This window comes from Chlorocebus sabaeus, chromosome 2 (genome assembly GCF_047675955.1).
Source record: "Chlorocebus sabaeus isolate Y175 chromosome 2, mChlSab1.0.hap1, whole genome shotgun sequence".
Taxonomy (NCBI): Eukaryota; Metazoa; Chordata; class Mammalia; order Primates; family Cercopithecidae; genus Chlorocebus; species Chlorocebus sabaeus.
In genome coordinates, this window is record NC_132905.1 from 5,321 (window position 1) to 17,663 (window position 12,343).

Consider the following 12,343-nt stretch of genomic DNA (forward strand, 5'->3'; position numbering starts at 1 on the left):
CCCACCCTGCCCACGATCTCTGAGTGGCCACAGCTGCTCCCAGCCCTGAGGACAGGGTGAGACCCCTCCAGCTCTCTCCTACATCTCCAGCCACACTGAGATCACCCAGGGACACGCCCCTGAGGCCAGGCACAGTGACACCTCCTCAGTGAAGCCCTCTGGGATTGAGCCTCCAGAGAGCACCCGGAAGCTTCTGAGCTCAGGGCGGGCCCATTCCAGAGCCTATTCCTGGTTATTAGGGCCTGGGACTGGCCAAGGCAAGGAGAACAGGCAGCAGTCACCACTGGGGAGACTGTCCTGGGGACCCGCCCTCCTGCACTTGGACTGGGGCCTGTGTGAGTGAGCAGGAGGCTGCAGCCGCTTTGGTAATTGATTTAAGCAACCCTCCCAGCCCCAGGAGGAGACAGGCCTGGGCCCTAGGGAACAGTCGCCCTCCTTCCTGTCTGCGTGCCTCAGTCACGATGGGAGCTTTGCACCAGGCTCCCTGAGCCTGCCACCTACACACGCCTGGGGCGGTAGGAGGCACGTGGGTAGGGCAGGCACAGCTTTAGCAGATGAGGTCCAGAGATGAGAGGGAGGCCTCAGTGCCCCAGCCCCAGCAGCCCTGTAAACCCTGGCTGCCGAAGGCCTTGGTCAGGGTGGGGGCTGCCCACAGGCAGCCAGACCTACACGCCACCGTGACCTCCGGCTTCCCCACAATGGCCTCTTCCCCAACCTGCTCAGGCCTCTGCTCCCCTAACTGTCACCTCCGGAACCTCTGGCTTTAGGACCTGGCCCCAAGGGCCCTCTTTTCCCCAGGGGCCTTGCCCCCACTCACTCAACCTCCCCCACCCCCTCCGGGTTTCAGCACAGGAGGTGCCTTCTCTGAAAGGCCCCGTGGCCTCCTGCTCCCCCCAGAGCTCCCCTTCCTCCTGTTCCACAGGGCACTGCACTATTTCATCCACCATCTGCCTCCCCCACCAAAGGGCCAGCCCACGAGAGCAGGAACTGGCCCTTTGTTCACTGCAGTCCTCCCGGGCACGTATTTGTGCAGAAGACGAACGACTCCGGGCCTAAGGTTGGGTATTCGGGAGGTGGCTGAGGACCCAGTGTGGCTGCCCTGGCCCCTCTCGTCTGCCCTGAGCTAAGGTGCCCGGTGGCTATGGCCCTGCCTAACATGACCTCCCCTGGGGACAGTTCATTGCTGACTGGAAGGGGGAAGAGAGAGGCAGCGGGTACCCCGAGGCATGGTGGGGAACCCTGAATTTAAACGAGAAATGGTCCCTTCCCAGTTTTATAAATAAAGTGTGTTTTCTCCCAGCTTCCCTGGAGAACTCACCTCCCACTCAGAGAAACCGGCCCTGAATCACTTATCTCTTTTGAGAGAGCTAAGCTGCCCAGTTACCTACTTAGAGAAGGCCAGGCCTGGGCCTCTCGCTGGTCTTCTTTTTTCGTGTGACAGGGTCCCACTCCGTCACCCAGGCTGGGGTGCCGTGGCGCGATCTCGGCTCACTGCAGTCTTGACTTCCTGGGCTCAAGCGATTCTCCCACCTCAGCCTTTCGAGCAGCTGGACTATAGGCGTGCACCACCATACCCAGCTAATGTTTGTTTTTCTGGGTTTTTCTGAGACAGAGTCTCACTCTGTCCCCCAGGCTGCAGTGCCGTGGCATGATCTCGGCTCAATGCAACCTCCGCTTCCCGAGTCCAAGTGATTCTCCTGCCTCAGCCTCCGGAGTAGCTGGGATTACAGATTACAGGCACCCACCATGACGCCCGGCTAATTTTTGTATTTTTAGTAGAGACAGGGTTTCGCCATGTTGGCCAGGCTGGTCTTAAACTCCTGACCTCAGGTGATCCGTCCATCTCGGCCTCCCAAAGTGCTGGGATTACAGGTGTGAGCCACCACACCTGGCCCTCTCACTAGTCCTAATGGCCTAGGCCTCTTGGGAGCACTTACTCTGCAGGGCCACAGCCACAGCTGAGGCTCATCTTGGAGAGCTGATGGAGGAGAGAGAGCAGGGCAGACAGGCCTGGACTCTGGCCAGCAGGGCAGAATCCACCCCTCCTACCAGGGCCTGCCTGGCTAGAGAGGAGATGGTCAACATGCACACTCGAGTCCGTATGAGCCTCTGGGTCTGCATGTCTGCTACATATATGCATGCACATTGAAGATCCGAGTTGTAGCGCTCACTGAGGGACAGACGGAGGGCAGCTGCCACACCTATTTGAAGTGGCAATAAGAATAAAGCCAGCACAGCTGTGCTTATATGTTGCTTAGCTGTCTCAGGGACCTGGCGCTTCTCCCTGGCCCCTGCCTGAGGGGTACAGTGTCACTGTGCTCGGCCGCACATAAATGTAGGTCTGCTTCTCCTTTGGGTCCCTGCAAGACCCCCACACACAGCCCCACAGAATGCTCAGATGCACACTGACTGGCACCCATCACTCCATCACCCCACACCCCAGACAGACGATGTGCCCTGTCTGGCCCCCACCATCGTTCTGCCCGACAGAGCTGAGCACGGCTCCCTCCCTTCCTGGCCTCTCCTCTCTACACCCAAAGGGCCTCACAGGTTCGTTTGAAAAGGCCAATTTATTTCATTTCCACAGAACGATGCTCTCACAAGGTCACAGTTGGCTGGAACAATGCCCAGCCCACAGACAGAGCAAAGGGCCTTTCTGAGCCCTGAGGGCTGGGGGTACAGACAGGGGAGCACCCCCAGCTCAGGCCTGGTGTTGCAGTGGGCACAGGCGAGGTGCCTCTGGGAGGAAGAAAAGGTACCTGGGGTTGCTGCTTCTGTGGCCGGGAGGACCTGACACCTCCAACCGGCCTCCCCGGGGTCCTGAGCTCCGCACCCGGCAGTCTCCCCCATCCCCACTGCCCTCAGGGTCCCCATCCCTTGCATCATGCCCACCCCACCTCCAATGTGACTGGCGGGCTGTGGTGCCAGACCAGCCTTCAGGACAGGCTCAGGAGAGCAGAGGTAGAGTCTGGGAGGGGCTCAGATTCCCAGAGTCACCAGACACCGGTGGAGTGAAAAGAGGACCCAGACTCATGGTTGGCTTCAGAAGAAGCCAGACACATGGTGGGACCTTTGCATGGGAAGATTCTGTGCTCTGAGGGACGCCTCTGACACTGGCTGAGGGATGCCTCTGACACTGGGCTCCCCGCTACTGGGGCTTAAGGGAAGACCCTCCTGGAACGCCCTGCTCTGAAGAAGGTGGGGGTGGCAGTTGGTGTCCTGCAGGGCAAAGAGCAGGAGGGGTGCCCAGAGCTCAGGCCACACGGGGGCACTGGGCACGCTGCCAGCCGGCCCTGGGGGGCAGAGGAAGGTATCAGCCCTAGCCTGGGCCCCTCCCAAAATGCATGGGAAGGGAGAGGCCCCCAGCAACGCCCCCAGGGAGGCCCGGAATCAGGCCAGTGTGGCCAGCCCCACCCCAGGACAGCAGCTCGGTGCCACCAGGCCTGGGACGTTCTCCCAGTGGCCAGTGCTGAGGCCATGGTCGGTCGCTCCCCAGCCAAGACCAGTGACCGCCTGGCCCAGCCTACACCCCGGTCAATGCCTGGGCCACTAGGGCCAAGGAGGACGAGGCCACCACATGCCAGGCCTGGCCTCTCTGGGTCACGCCTCTGGTTTCCAGGAGCTGTGAACTGACCCCTCCTGACCCCACGAACACCCCGAATCACAAAATTCAGCCCCAGTGCACCTCCCTTCATGGCTGCTAATCACCACCATCCCCGACCGTGTGGGCCTCAAGCTCCACAAATGTGACGAACTGTGGCGACCACCAGCCCCAGGCTCCCTCCAGACACACCCGTAGATGCCCCGCCGCCATCCCCAAACTCTGGCTGCAGAGGAGTGTGAGATATCTCAGCAGGGCTCCCTGACCCCAGACTCAACATCCACATGGCACAGCCCATGGAAGGGCAGCTCGGGGCCCATCCACCGTGTACCCTCAGGCTGGCGACATCAGGGTACTCAGGGCGACTGCCCAGGCTCCTGTCCTAACCAACAGACTTGACAGAGCAGCTCTCATGAAAGAAGGCAGATTGTGAGTGTGGGGTGACAGCCCACAGGCAGAGGGCACGGTCTCGATGGGCAGCCACATCTCCCCAGACTGAAAACGCACAGTGACCAGGTGCGGTAGCTCATGTCTGTAACCTGAGCACTTTGGGAGGCCGAGGTAGGCTGAAGCTCAGGGGTTCGAGACCAGCCTGGGCAACATGGTGAAACCCGTCTCTACAAAAAAAATACAAAAATTAGCCAGGCATGGCGGCACATGCCTGTAGTGCCAGCTACTTGAGAGGCTGAGGTGGGAGGATCACCTGAGCCCAGGGAGGTCACGGCTGCAGTGAGCCATGATAGCACCACTGCACCCCAGCCTGGGCGACAGACAAGCCCCCGTCTCAAAAAAGAAAGAAAGGGAAGAAAACACACAGACCCTCTGGCCTGACACGTCTCCGCTGGGGAGCGGCCCTGAGATGGGCGGCTGCTCGCGTCAGCCGTGGCACTGCCTGCAAAGCACGCCCAGAAGCCGCCAAGCTGCACACACGGGGGTTGAATAAGCCAGGGTGCGTCCAGCAAGGAAGAAAAGCGGGGAGAAGGGAAGGACTCGAAGACCAACCCAGAGCAGAGCGCGACGCTCGCCACCTCTGCAGGACGGCGTGGGAGACACGTCAGGATGCAGACATTTTCCCTGCAGCCTTTCGCAGCTCGCCTAGGTTGGGTTCCTCTTTTAGCAAAAGACAAAAAAAGAAGGGGGGTTGCCTGTGGCCAACAAGTTCTGCTTCCACCTGGGAGCATACAGACCCCCAGACCCCCACACTCAGCCAAGGACATGTAGACACACTCAGACACAACGCAGAGCTCACCCAGAGAAACCCCCATGCAGGCAGATGCAGGCCCACACACGTACAAGTCCTAACTGGTGCACACACACACAGGCACACACACACAGGACACACACGTACAAGTCCTAACTGGTGCACACACACACAGGCACACACACACACACACACACAGGACACACACGTACATGTCCTAACTGGTGCACACACACACAGGCCCACACATGTACATGTCCTAACTGGCACCTACACACACACACACACACAGGCACACACACACACACACACAGGACACACATGTACATGTCCTAACTGGTACCCACACACACACACACACAGGACACACACGTACATGTCCTAACTGGTACCCACACACACACACACACACAGGCCCACACACGTACATGTCCTAACTGGTACCCACACACACACACACACAGGCACACACGCACACACACACACACACACGTACATGTCCTAACTGGTACACACACACACACACACAGGACACACAGGCACACACACTTGTACGTGTCCTAACTGGCACCACACACAGGACACACAGGACACACAGGCACACACATGTACATGTCCTAACTGGTACACACACACACACACACACACACGTACATGTCCTAACTGGTGCACACACACAGAGGACACACAGGCAAACACATGTACGTGTCCTAACTGGCACCCACACACACACACACACACAGGACACACAGGCACACACATGTACATGTCCTAACTGGCGCGCGCACACACACACACAGGCACACACACAGTGTGGGGCACAAGATCCACCAAGACACCCATGTGCGCAGATAAGGGTGCCCAAGTCCATAGTGACTCCCAGACAGAGGCACAGATGCCCTCAGTGCCCTCTGCCCGAAGACCTGGGCACACCCAGAGGCCCCTGTATGGAGTGCCTTCCTGACACACAGGCACACACGTGCCTCAGCCGCCCACTGAGGAGTCTGCCTGGGTGAGTGAGTGCTGAGGAGACCCTGGGACAGCCGACTGCAGGCGCTACTGCAGCTCAGGGGAAGGTGGGGCCTGCCTTCCAGGCTCCACGTCAGCGAGGGGGATCCGCCTCCCTCCCTCACCAGCATCAGCACAGGCACCAGGCTGGGAACCTCACCGCCGGGGCTGAGGCAGCCAGCAGGGCAGGTCCTGAAAGTGCTGAAACCTCAGCAGGAGGTCTGTGGGTGAGGACCACACCTCACCCTCCATCCCCGCGACTGCCTGTACTGGCCAAAACCAGGAACACACCATGGCTGCCAACTTCTGGACTTGAAGCACTGCACAGGTCAGTGGAGAGAAGAGTAGCTGCACCAGCAGGGTCTGCAGCATCTCTCGGGAGGGTGTGGGGAGGGTGCAGACTCCAAGACCCCTGAGGGAAGGACCTTCAGATTCAAGGGAGCCAGAGACGAGCTTGGGAGGTATGTTTTCAAAGGGACCTCTTGAGTCCACTGAGCCTGTGCATTTGTGGGTTGCTGGGGCAGGGGCAGATCCATGTCTCCTCTTCCCAGGAGGGTGGCCAGCAGCTCTCTCTGCGGGAGAAGGGAACCGATCTACTAAAGTATCACCAGGAAGAGGCAGGAGGAGGCCCCCACACACCCCACCAGGCTCCCTTTGACCCCATGTCCTTGACCTGGCAGAGTGGCCGTCGTCTCTGCCAGAGAACTTGGAGTGGCCGTGCTCTAACAGACATCAGATCTCCAAGTTTCTGGTTGTTTTTCTTTCCCAGAATCCAGCCCAAGGAGGCCCGCAACCAGATACCCAACTCCAAGGCACCTCCCACCTGCCCAGGGCACAAATTGTCCACGGTCCCAGCTACAATGCAGGCCGCTGGGCTCGCAGAGCCCCTTGACAGCAGGGGCTCCTTCTCTCTCCCCACGGTGGGTGCCAACATCTCTCAGGACAATGGCACCGGCCACGATGCCACCTTCTCTGAGCCGCTGCCGTTCCTCTATGTGCTCCTGCCCGCCGTGTACTCTGGGATTTGTGCCGTGGGACTGACTGGCAACACAGCTGTCATCCTTGTAATCCTGAGGGCGCCCAAGATGAAGACGGTGACCAACGTGTTCATCCTGAACCTGGCCATCGCTGATGGGCTCTTCACACTGGTACTGCCTGTCAACATCGCAGAGCACCTGCTGCAGCACTGGCCCTTCGGGGAGCTGCTCTGCAAGCTGGTGCTGGCCATTGACCACTACAACATCTTCTCCAGCATCTACTTCCTAGCCGTGATGAGCGTGGACCGATACCTGGTGGTGCTGGCCACTGTGCGGTCCCACCACATGCCCTGGCGCACCTACCGGGGGGCAAAGGTCGCCAGTCTGTGCGTCTGGCTGGGTGTCACGGTTCTGGTTCTGCCCTTCTTCTCTTTTGCTGGCGTCTACAGCAATGAGCTGCAGGTCCCAAGCTGTGGGCTGAGCTTCCCGCGGCCCGAGCGGGTCTGGTTCAAGGCCAGCCGTGTCTACACGTTGGTCCTGGGCTTCGTGGTACCTGTGTGCACCATCTGTGTGCTCTACACAGACCTGCTGCGCAGGCTACGGGCCGTGCGGCTCTGCTCTGGCGCCAAGGCTCTAGGCAAGGCCAGGCGGAAGGTGACCATCCTGGTCCTCGTCGTGCTGGCCGTGTGCCTCCTCTGCTGGACGCCCTTCCACCTGGCCTCTGTCGTGGCCCTGACCACTGACCTGCCCCAGACCCCACTGGTCATCAGCATGTCCTACGTCATCACCAGCCTCAGCTACGCCAACTCGTGCCTGAACCCCTTCCTCTACGCCTTTCTAGACGACAACTTCCGGAAGAATTTCCGTACCATGTTCAGGTGCTGAGGGGCCTGAGCACCCACCATCACCCAGTTCGGGTTGTCTCTTTCAGCGGGTGCCCATCCTGTTCACATCCCAGTGCTGTCTTCTCCACACAGTGAGACACAGACCCTCAAACACTGGCCACCAGACGTACAGAGACAGCTGTGGGCATATACCTTCCATGTCTCCGCATCCTGGACAGCCCCTGGGTGGACAGCAGCAGGGAGCCAGGTCCTGGCCGAAGGCCCCAACACAGCAAGCATCCTGAGTCCACTTACCCACGAGAGACAGACAGATGGACAAGCCCCTCGGAAGGCTCTGGGCCTCAGGATCCCTAATGACAGTGGTCGGGAGGGAAGGGACCTGAACTATGGTCTTGACCTGGGCCAGTGCCACGTTGCACAGTCTCTCCCCAAGACAGGGTTGGGAAGTGGCAAGTGCGGGCGCCTCAGACAGCAGCAATGCTGTGTGGCTGCAAAGGCCAAGGACACCTGCACCGAATGAGACCATGGAATCCACTCTCATGGCCTGAAACCCCAGTGACATTCCAGCAGGAGGCCCATCCCCGCTGTGCCCGCATGCCATGGCCTGTGCTCCTCTGTACCCCCCATGCTGTAGCCGATGGTCCTCTCATATTTTGCTAGAGGGTACAGGGCCCTTTTGCCAGGACCCCTGGGCCACCACAGCTTAGGGACCATCCGTCACTTGGACAGGCTGGCACCTGGAACTCTCTCCCTCAGTGTGGCCGGGGGCTTGTAATCAGCCAGCAGGAGCTGCGGAAACTCTGGTGGGGGCAGGGTGAGAGGTAATGAAGTGCAGGCAGCTCTCAAGTGGGAGGGGCCAGGGGCTGGTCCCAGGTGTGCTGTGGCCAGGCCCCGACTCTTGGCCCCATGGCTCTCAGCTGGTTCCCTGCCTGGCATTCCAGCCTGGCAGTGAGGTGTGAGTGCTCTGGGTTGGTTTCAGTCCTCATGACCCAGGGCTCTGATCAATCTGTCCAGCAGGCACACAGGACCCACCACCATTCACCAGCCCACAAGGCATCCCAGGGTGTACGCCCACCTCCACCCATCCACCAAGTACTCCAGCTCTCCAGGCCACGAGGGCCCTGCCTGTCGAGCCCCCTCGGCTCAGGCCTGCATCAGTGCCCCTCCTCTGTGCTAACCAGCCAAACACGCCAGGGCTGTCTCCATCCACTTATCCTCCCTGACAACATTGTATTAGTTATCTGTTGCTGCATAACAAATTTCTCCAAAACTCAACAGCTTAAAACAACTTCTACTATTTCACAGCTTCTGTGGTTCAAGATTTAAAGTGGCTTTTTGGGTGGTTCTGGCTCAGGGTCTCTCCTGAGGTTGCAGTCAGGACGATGGCCAAGGCCCTGGCCCTCGGAAGCCTGGGCAGGGGCTGAGGTATCTCCTTCTGAGAAGTCTCCCTCCCGTGGCTATGGGCAGGAGGCCTCTGCTCCTCACTACATGGATGCTTCAGGGGCTGAGTGTCCTCAAAACATGGCACTGGGTCCCCCCGAGCCAGCGACCCAGCGGGGAGCCAGCAACCCAGGAGGGAGCCAAGAGGACACCTCAACACATTTGAGGCCAAGTGTCCGGAGCCACTTGCCATCCCTTCTACTACATTCTGTGTATTGGAAGCAAGTCACAGGTCCAGCTCACACTCGGGGGCTGTAGACTGTTTATTTTTCTTTTGCTTCAATATTTTTTTAAAATTGAGAAGGGGTCTCACTCTGTTTACCAGGCTGGAGTGCCGTGGTGCAGTCACGGCTCACGGCAGATTCGACTTCCTGAGCTCAGGCAATCCTCCCACATCAGCCTCTGGAGTAGCTGGGACCACATGCGTGCGCCACCACGCCAGGCAATTTTTTTTTTTTTTAAGACGAGGTCTCACTATGTTGCCCAGGCTGGTGTCAAACTCCTGGGCTCAAGTGATCCTCCTGCCTCAGCCTCCCAAAGTGCTGGGATTACAGGCATGAGCCCAGCCTGTGGACAATTTTTAAGCCACTACCAATACCCACACTGCAGGAAGAAGAAGCTGTCCCTGGATTTGTTTCCTGCCTGCGCTGCAGTCACACCTTGCAAAGCAGCAGCCTGTTACTGTGCCCGCACGCTGTTACTGTGCCCACACGCTGTTACTGTGACTGCAGCCTGTTACTGTGCCCGCACGCTGTTACTGTGCCCGCACGCTGTTACTGTGACTGCAGCCTGTTACTGTGCCCGCACGCTGTTATTGTGACTATAGCCTGTTACTGTGCCCGCACGCTGTTACTGTGCCCGCACGCTGTTACTGTGCCCGCACGCTGTTACTGTGCCCGCGTGCTGTTACTGTGCCCGCACGCTGTTACTGTGCCCGCACGCTGTTACTGTGCCCGCACGCTGTTACTGTGCCCGCGTGCTGTTACTGTGCCCGCACGCTGTTACTGTGCCCGCACGCTGTTACTGTGCCCGCGTGCTGTTACTGTGCCCGCACGCTGTTACTGTGCCCGCGTGCTGTTACTGTGCCCGCACGCTGTTACTGTGCCCGCACGCTGTTACTGTGACTGCAGCCTGTTACTGTGCCCGCACGCTGTTACTGTGCCCGCACGCTGTTACTGTGCCCGCACGCTGTTACTGTGACTGCAGCCTGTTACTGTGCCCGCACGCTGTTACTGTGCCCGCACGCTGTTACTGTGCCCGCGTGCTGTTACTGTGCCCGCACGCTGTTACTGTGCCCGCGTGCTGTTACTGTGCCCGCACGCTGTTACTGTGCCCGCACGCTGTTACTGTGACTGCAGCCTGTTACTGTGCCCGCACGCTGTTACTGTGCCCGCACGCTGTTACTGTGCCCGCACGCTGTTACTGTGACTGCAGCCTGTTACTGTGCCCGCACGCTGTTACTGTGCCCGCACGCTGTTACTGTGCCCACGTGCTGTTACTGTGCCCGCACGCTGTTACTGTGACTGCAGCCTGTTACTGTGCCCGCACGCTGTTACTGTGCCCGCACGCTGTTACTGTGCCCGCACGCTGTTACCGTGACTGCAGCCTGTTACTGTGCCCCGGAGCCCCTTGAGGAGACAAGTGAGACTGTTTCCCAGACACCCGCTCCAAGCCCGCTCCAAGCCAGGTGTGAGGCCTAATGAGGAGTGAACAATGAGGGGCGGGCAGGAGAGGCGGGGGTGGGAGTGTGCGCAGGCAGGGCTGAGAGGGAGCCCCACGGGGTGGGGGCAGGGGCGGGGCGCTGACGGAGCGCCAGGACAGGGCCCCTACAGCCCTCAGGGCCGAGGTCTCCCCCAGCCCCCAGGCTGCCCTCTGGCCCCAGTGGGACATCTCTGCTGCAGAGAAGGCGCCAACCAGGATGCCTCCAAAGAACCCAGACCCCTTCTGACCTCGGGCGGCTCCTAGCCCCATCCACAGTCCAGCAATGGGATCCTCAGCTTCTGCTCGGGGACCAGGCAGATCAGGCACAGCCACAGGGTCTGCAGACCCCCGCCCAGCCAGGGCGCAGCAGAGACCCCGAGGACCGGGGAGGCCCCAGCCAGCCAGGAGGGAGGGGCGGGTGGGCGCGGTGGGCGCGGGGCAGGGGCCACACTGGGCGGCTCAGGCCGCCGCGTCTGCACGCTCTGGGCTCCCGGTCCCAGGGGCAGCCCGGCCCCGCCACCCACATCCGGACCCCGCTGGTCCCCGCGGTTCCCACCGCCGCGCCCTGGGCCCGAGGCTGGGCCCGCCCGAGCCCACAGCGCCCCCTGGCGGGAGGGTCCGACGCCGCCGCCGAACCCCGCCTCCCTGCGGGACCCTCCCGGGCGCCCCAGCCGTTCCCCACAACCCCACAAAGAGGGTTCTGCGGTCCCCTGTGCACAGGGAAGTTAACTGAGGCTCAGAAAAGCCAGGCGACTTGACCAAGCCCAACAGCAGAGGTGGGTTGGGGGAGCCGGGGGCCGGAGAGGAGACCCAGGGTGTGGTCAGAGAGGTGGGGAGAGCGAGGGAGCTGGTCAGCCTCCAACACCCCCCAGCTCCTCCTACAGCCTTGGCCCCCGTCTGGCCGGCTCCTTCTGGAAGACACTAGCTGTGGGCTTAGCCCTGGATCCACACCCACCCGAGGAAAGGACAGCACCACGTGTGAGCCTCTTCCACCAAGCCCACACCATCTCCCGGGCCCAAGGGCACGGTGACTACCCCGGTGCAGCCCGTCCCTCCCAAATTGTCCCTTGACGCTAAATTTTTGCTTTAATGGCAATGTGTTTGTTATGAACTATTTGTGTTCCTCCAAAATTCGTATTTTGAAATCCCACCCCCCAAGCTGATGGTATCAGGAGAAGGGGGCCTTTGGGAGATGACAGGTCATGATGGCAGAGTCCTCCTGAAAGGGATGAGTGTCTTTAGGAACCAGACGCTCTTGAGCTCTCAAACCCATGTCATGACATAGTGAGAAGACGGCCCTCTACGGCCTGGGGTCTTTCCCAGAACCTGACTGTGCCTGCACCTCATCTCTGATCTCCAGCCTCCAGAACCGTGAGAAATAAACGTCTGTTGTTTCTATTGCCATTGGATCTATGGTGCTTTGCTACAGCAGTCCAGGATAAGACAGTGTCTGTCATTCAAACCTATATAAAACCCTACAGAACTTGCCCATCTGCCCATGCCCTGGAGACAAGCACTTGGACTGGAGTGTGCCGGTGCCCACCCTCCAAAGCTGCTCTGTTTTGCAGGT

The 12,343-nt window shown here is 59.9% G+C and overlaps 1 protein-coding gene across 1 annotated transcript; it reads left to right on the top strand.

Annotated features, from left to right (window-relative positions):
- The first annotated feature begins 5,920 nt into the window (after positions 1-5,920).
- NPBWR2 (neuropeptides B and W receptor 2) lies at positions 5,921-9,275 on the top strand. Its single transcript, XM_008010179.3, has 2 exons — positions 5,921-6,138; positions 6,580-9,275. The coding sequence occupies exon 2, from the start codon at positions 6,671-6,673 to the stop codon at positions 7,670-7,672; it is 1,002 nt and encodes a 333-aa protein (XP_008008370.1). The 5' UTR covers positions 5,921-6,138; positions 6,580-6,670; the 3' UTR covers positions 7,673-9,275.
- The last annotated feature ends 3,068 nt before the right edge of the window (positions 9,276-12,343 follow it).

What these genes read in the sequence shown, in the direction of transcription:
- NPBWR2 (XM_008010179.3), top strand. Translation starts at nt 6,671, where the DNA reads ATGCAGGCCGCTGGGCTCGCAGAGCCCCTTGACAGCAGGGGCTCCTTC.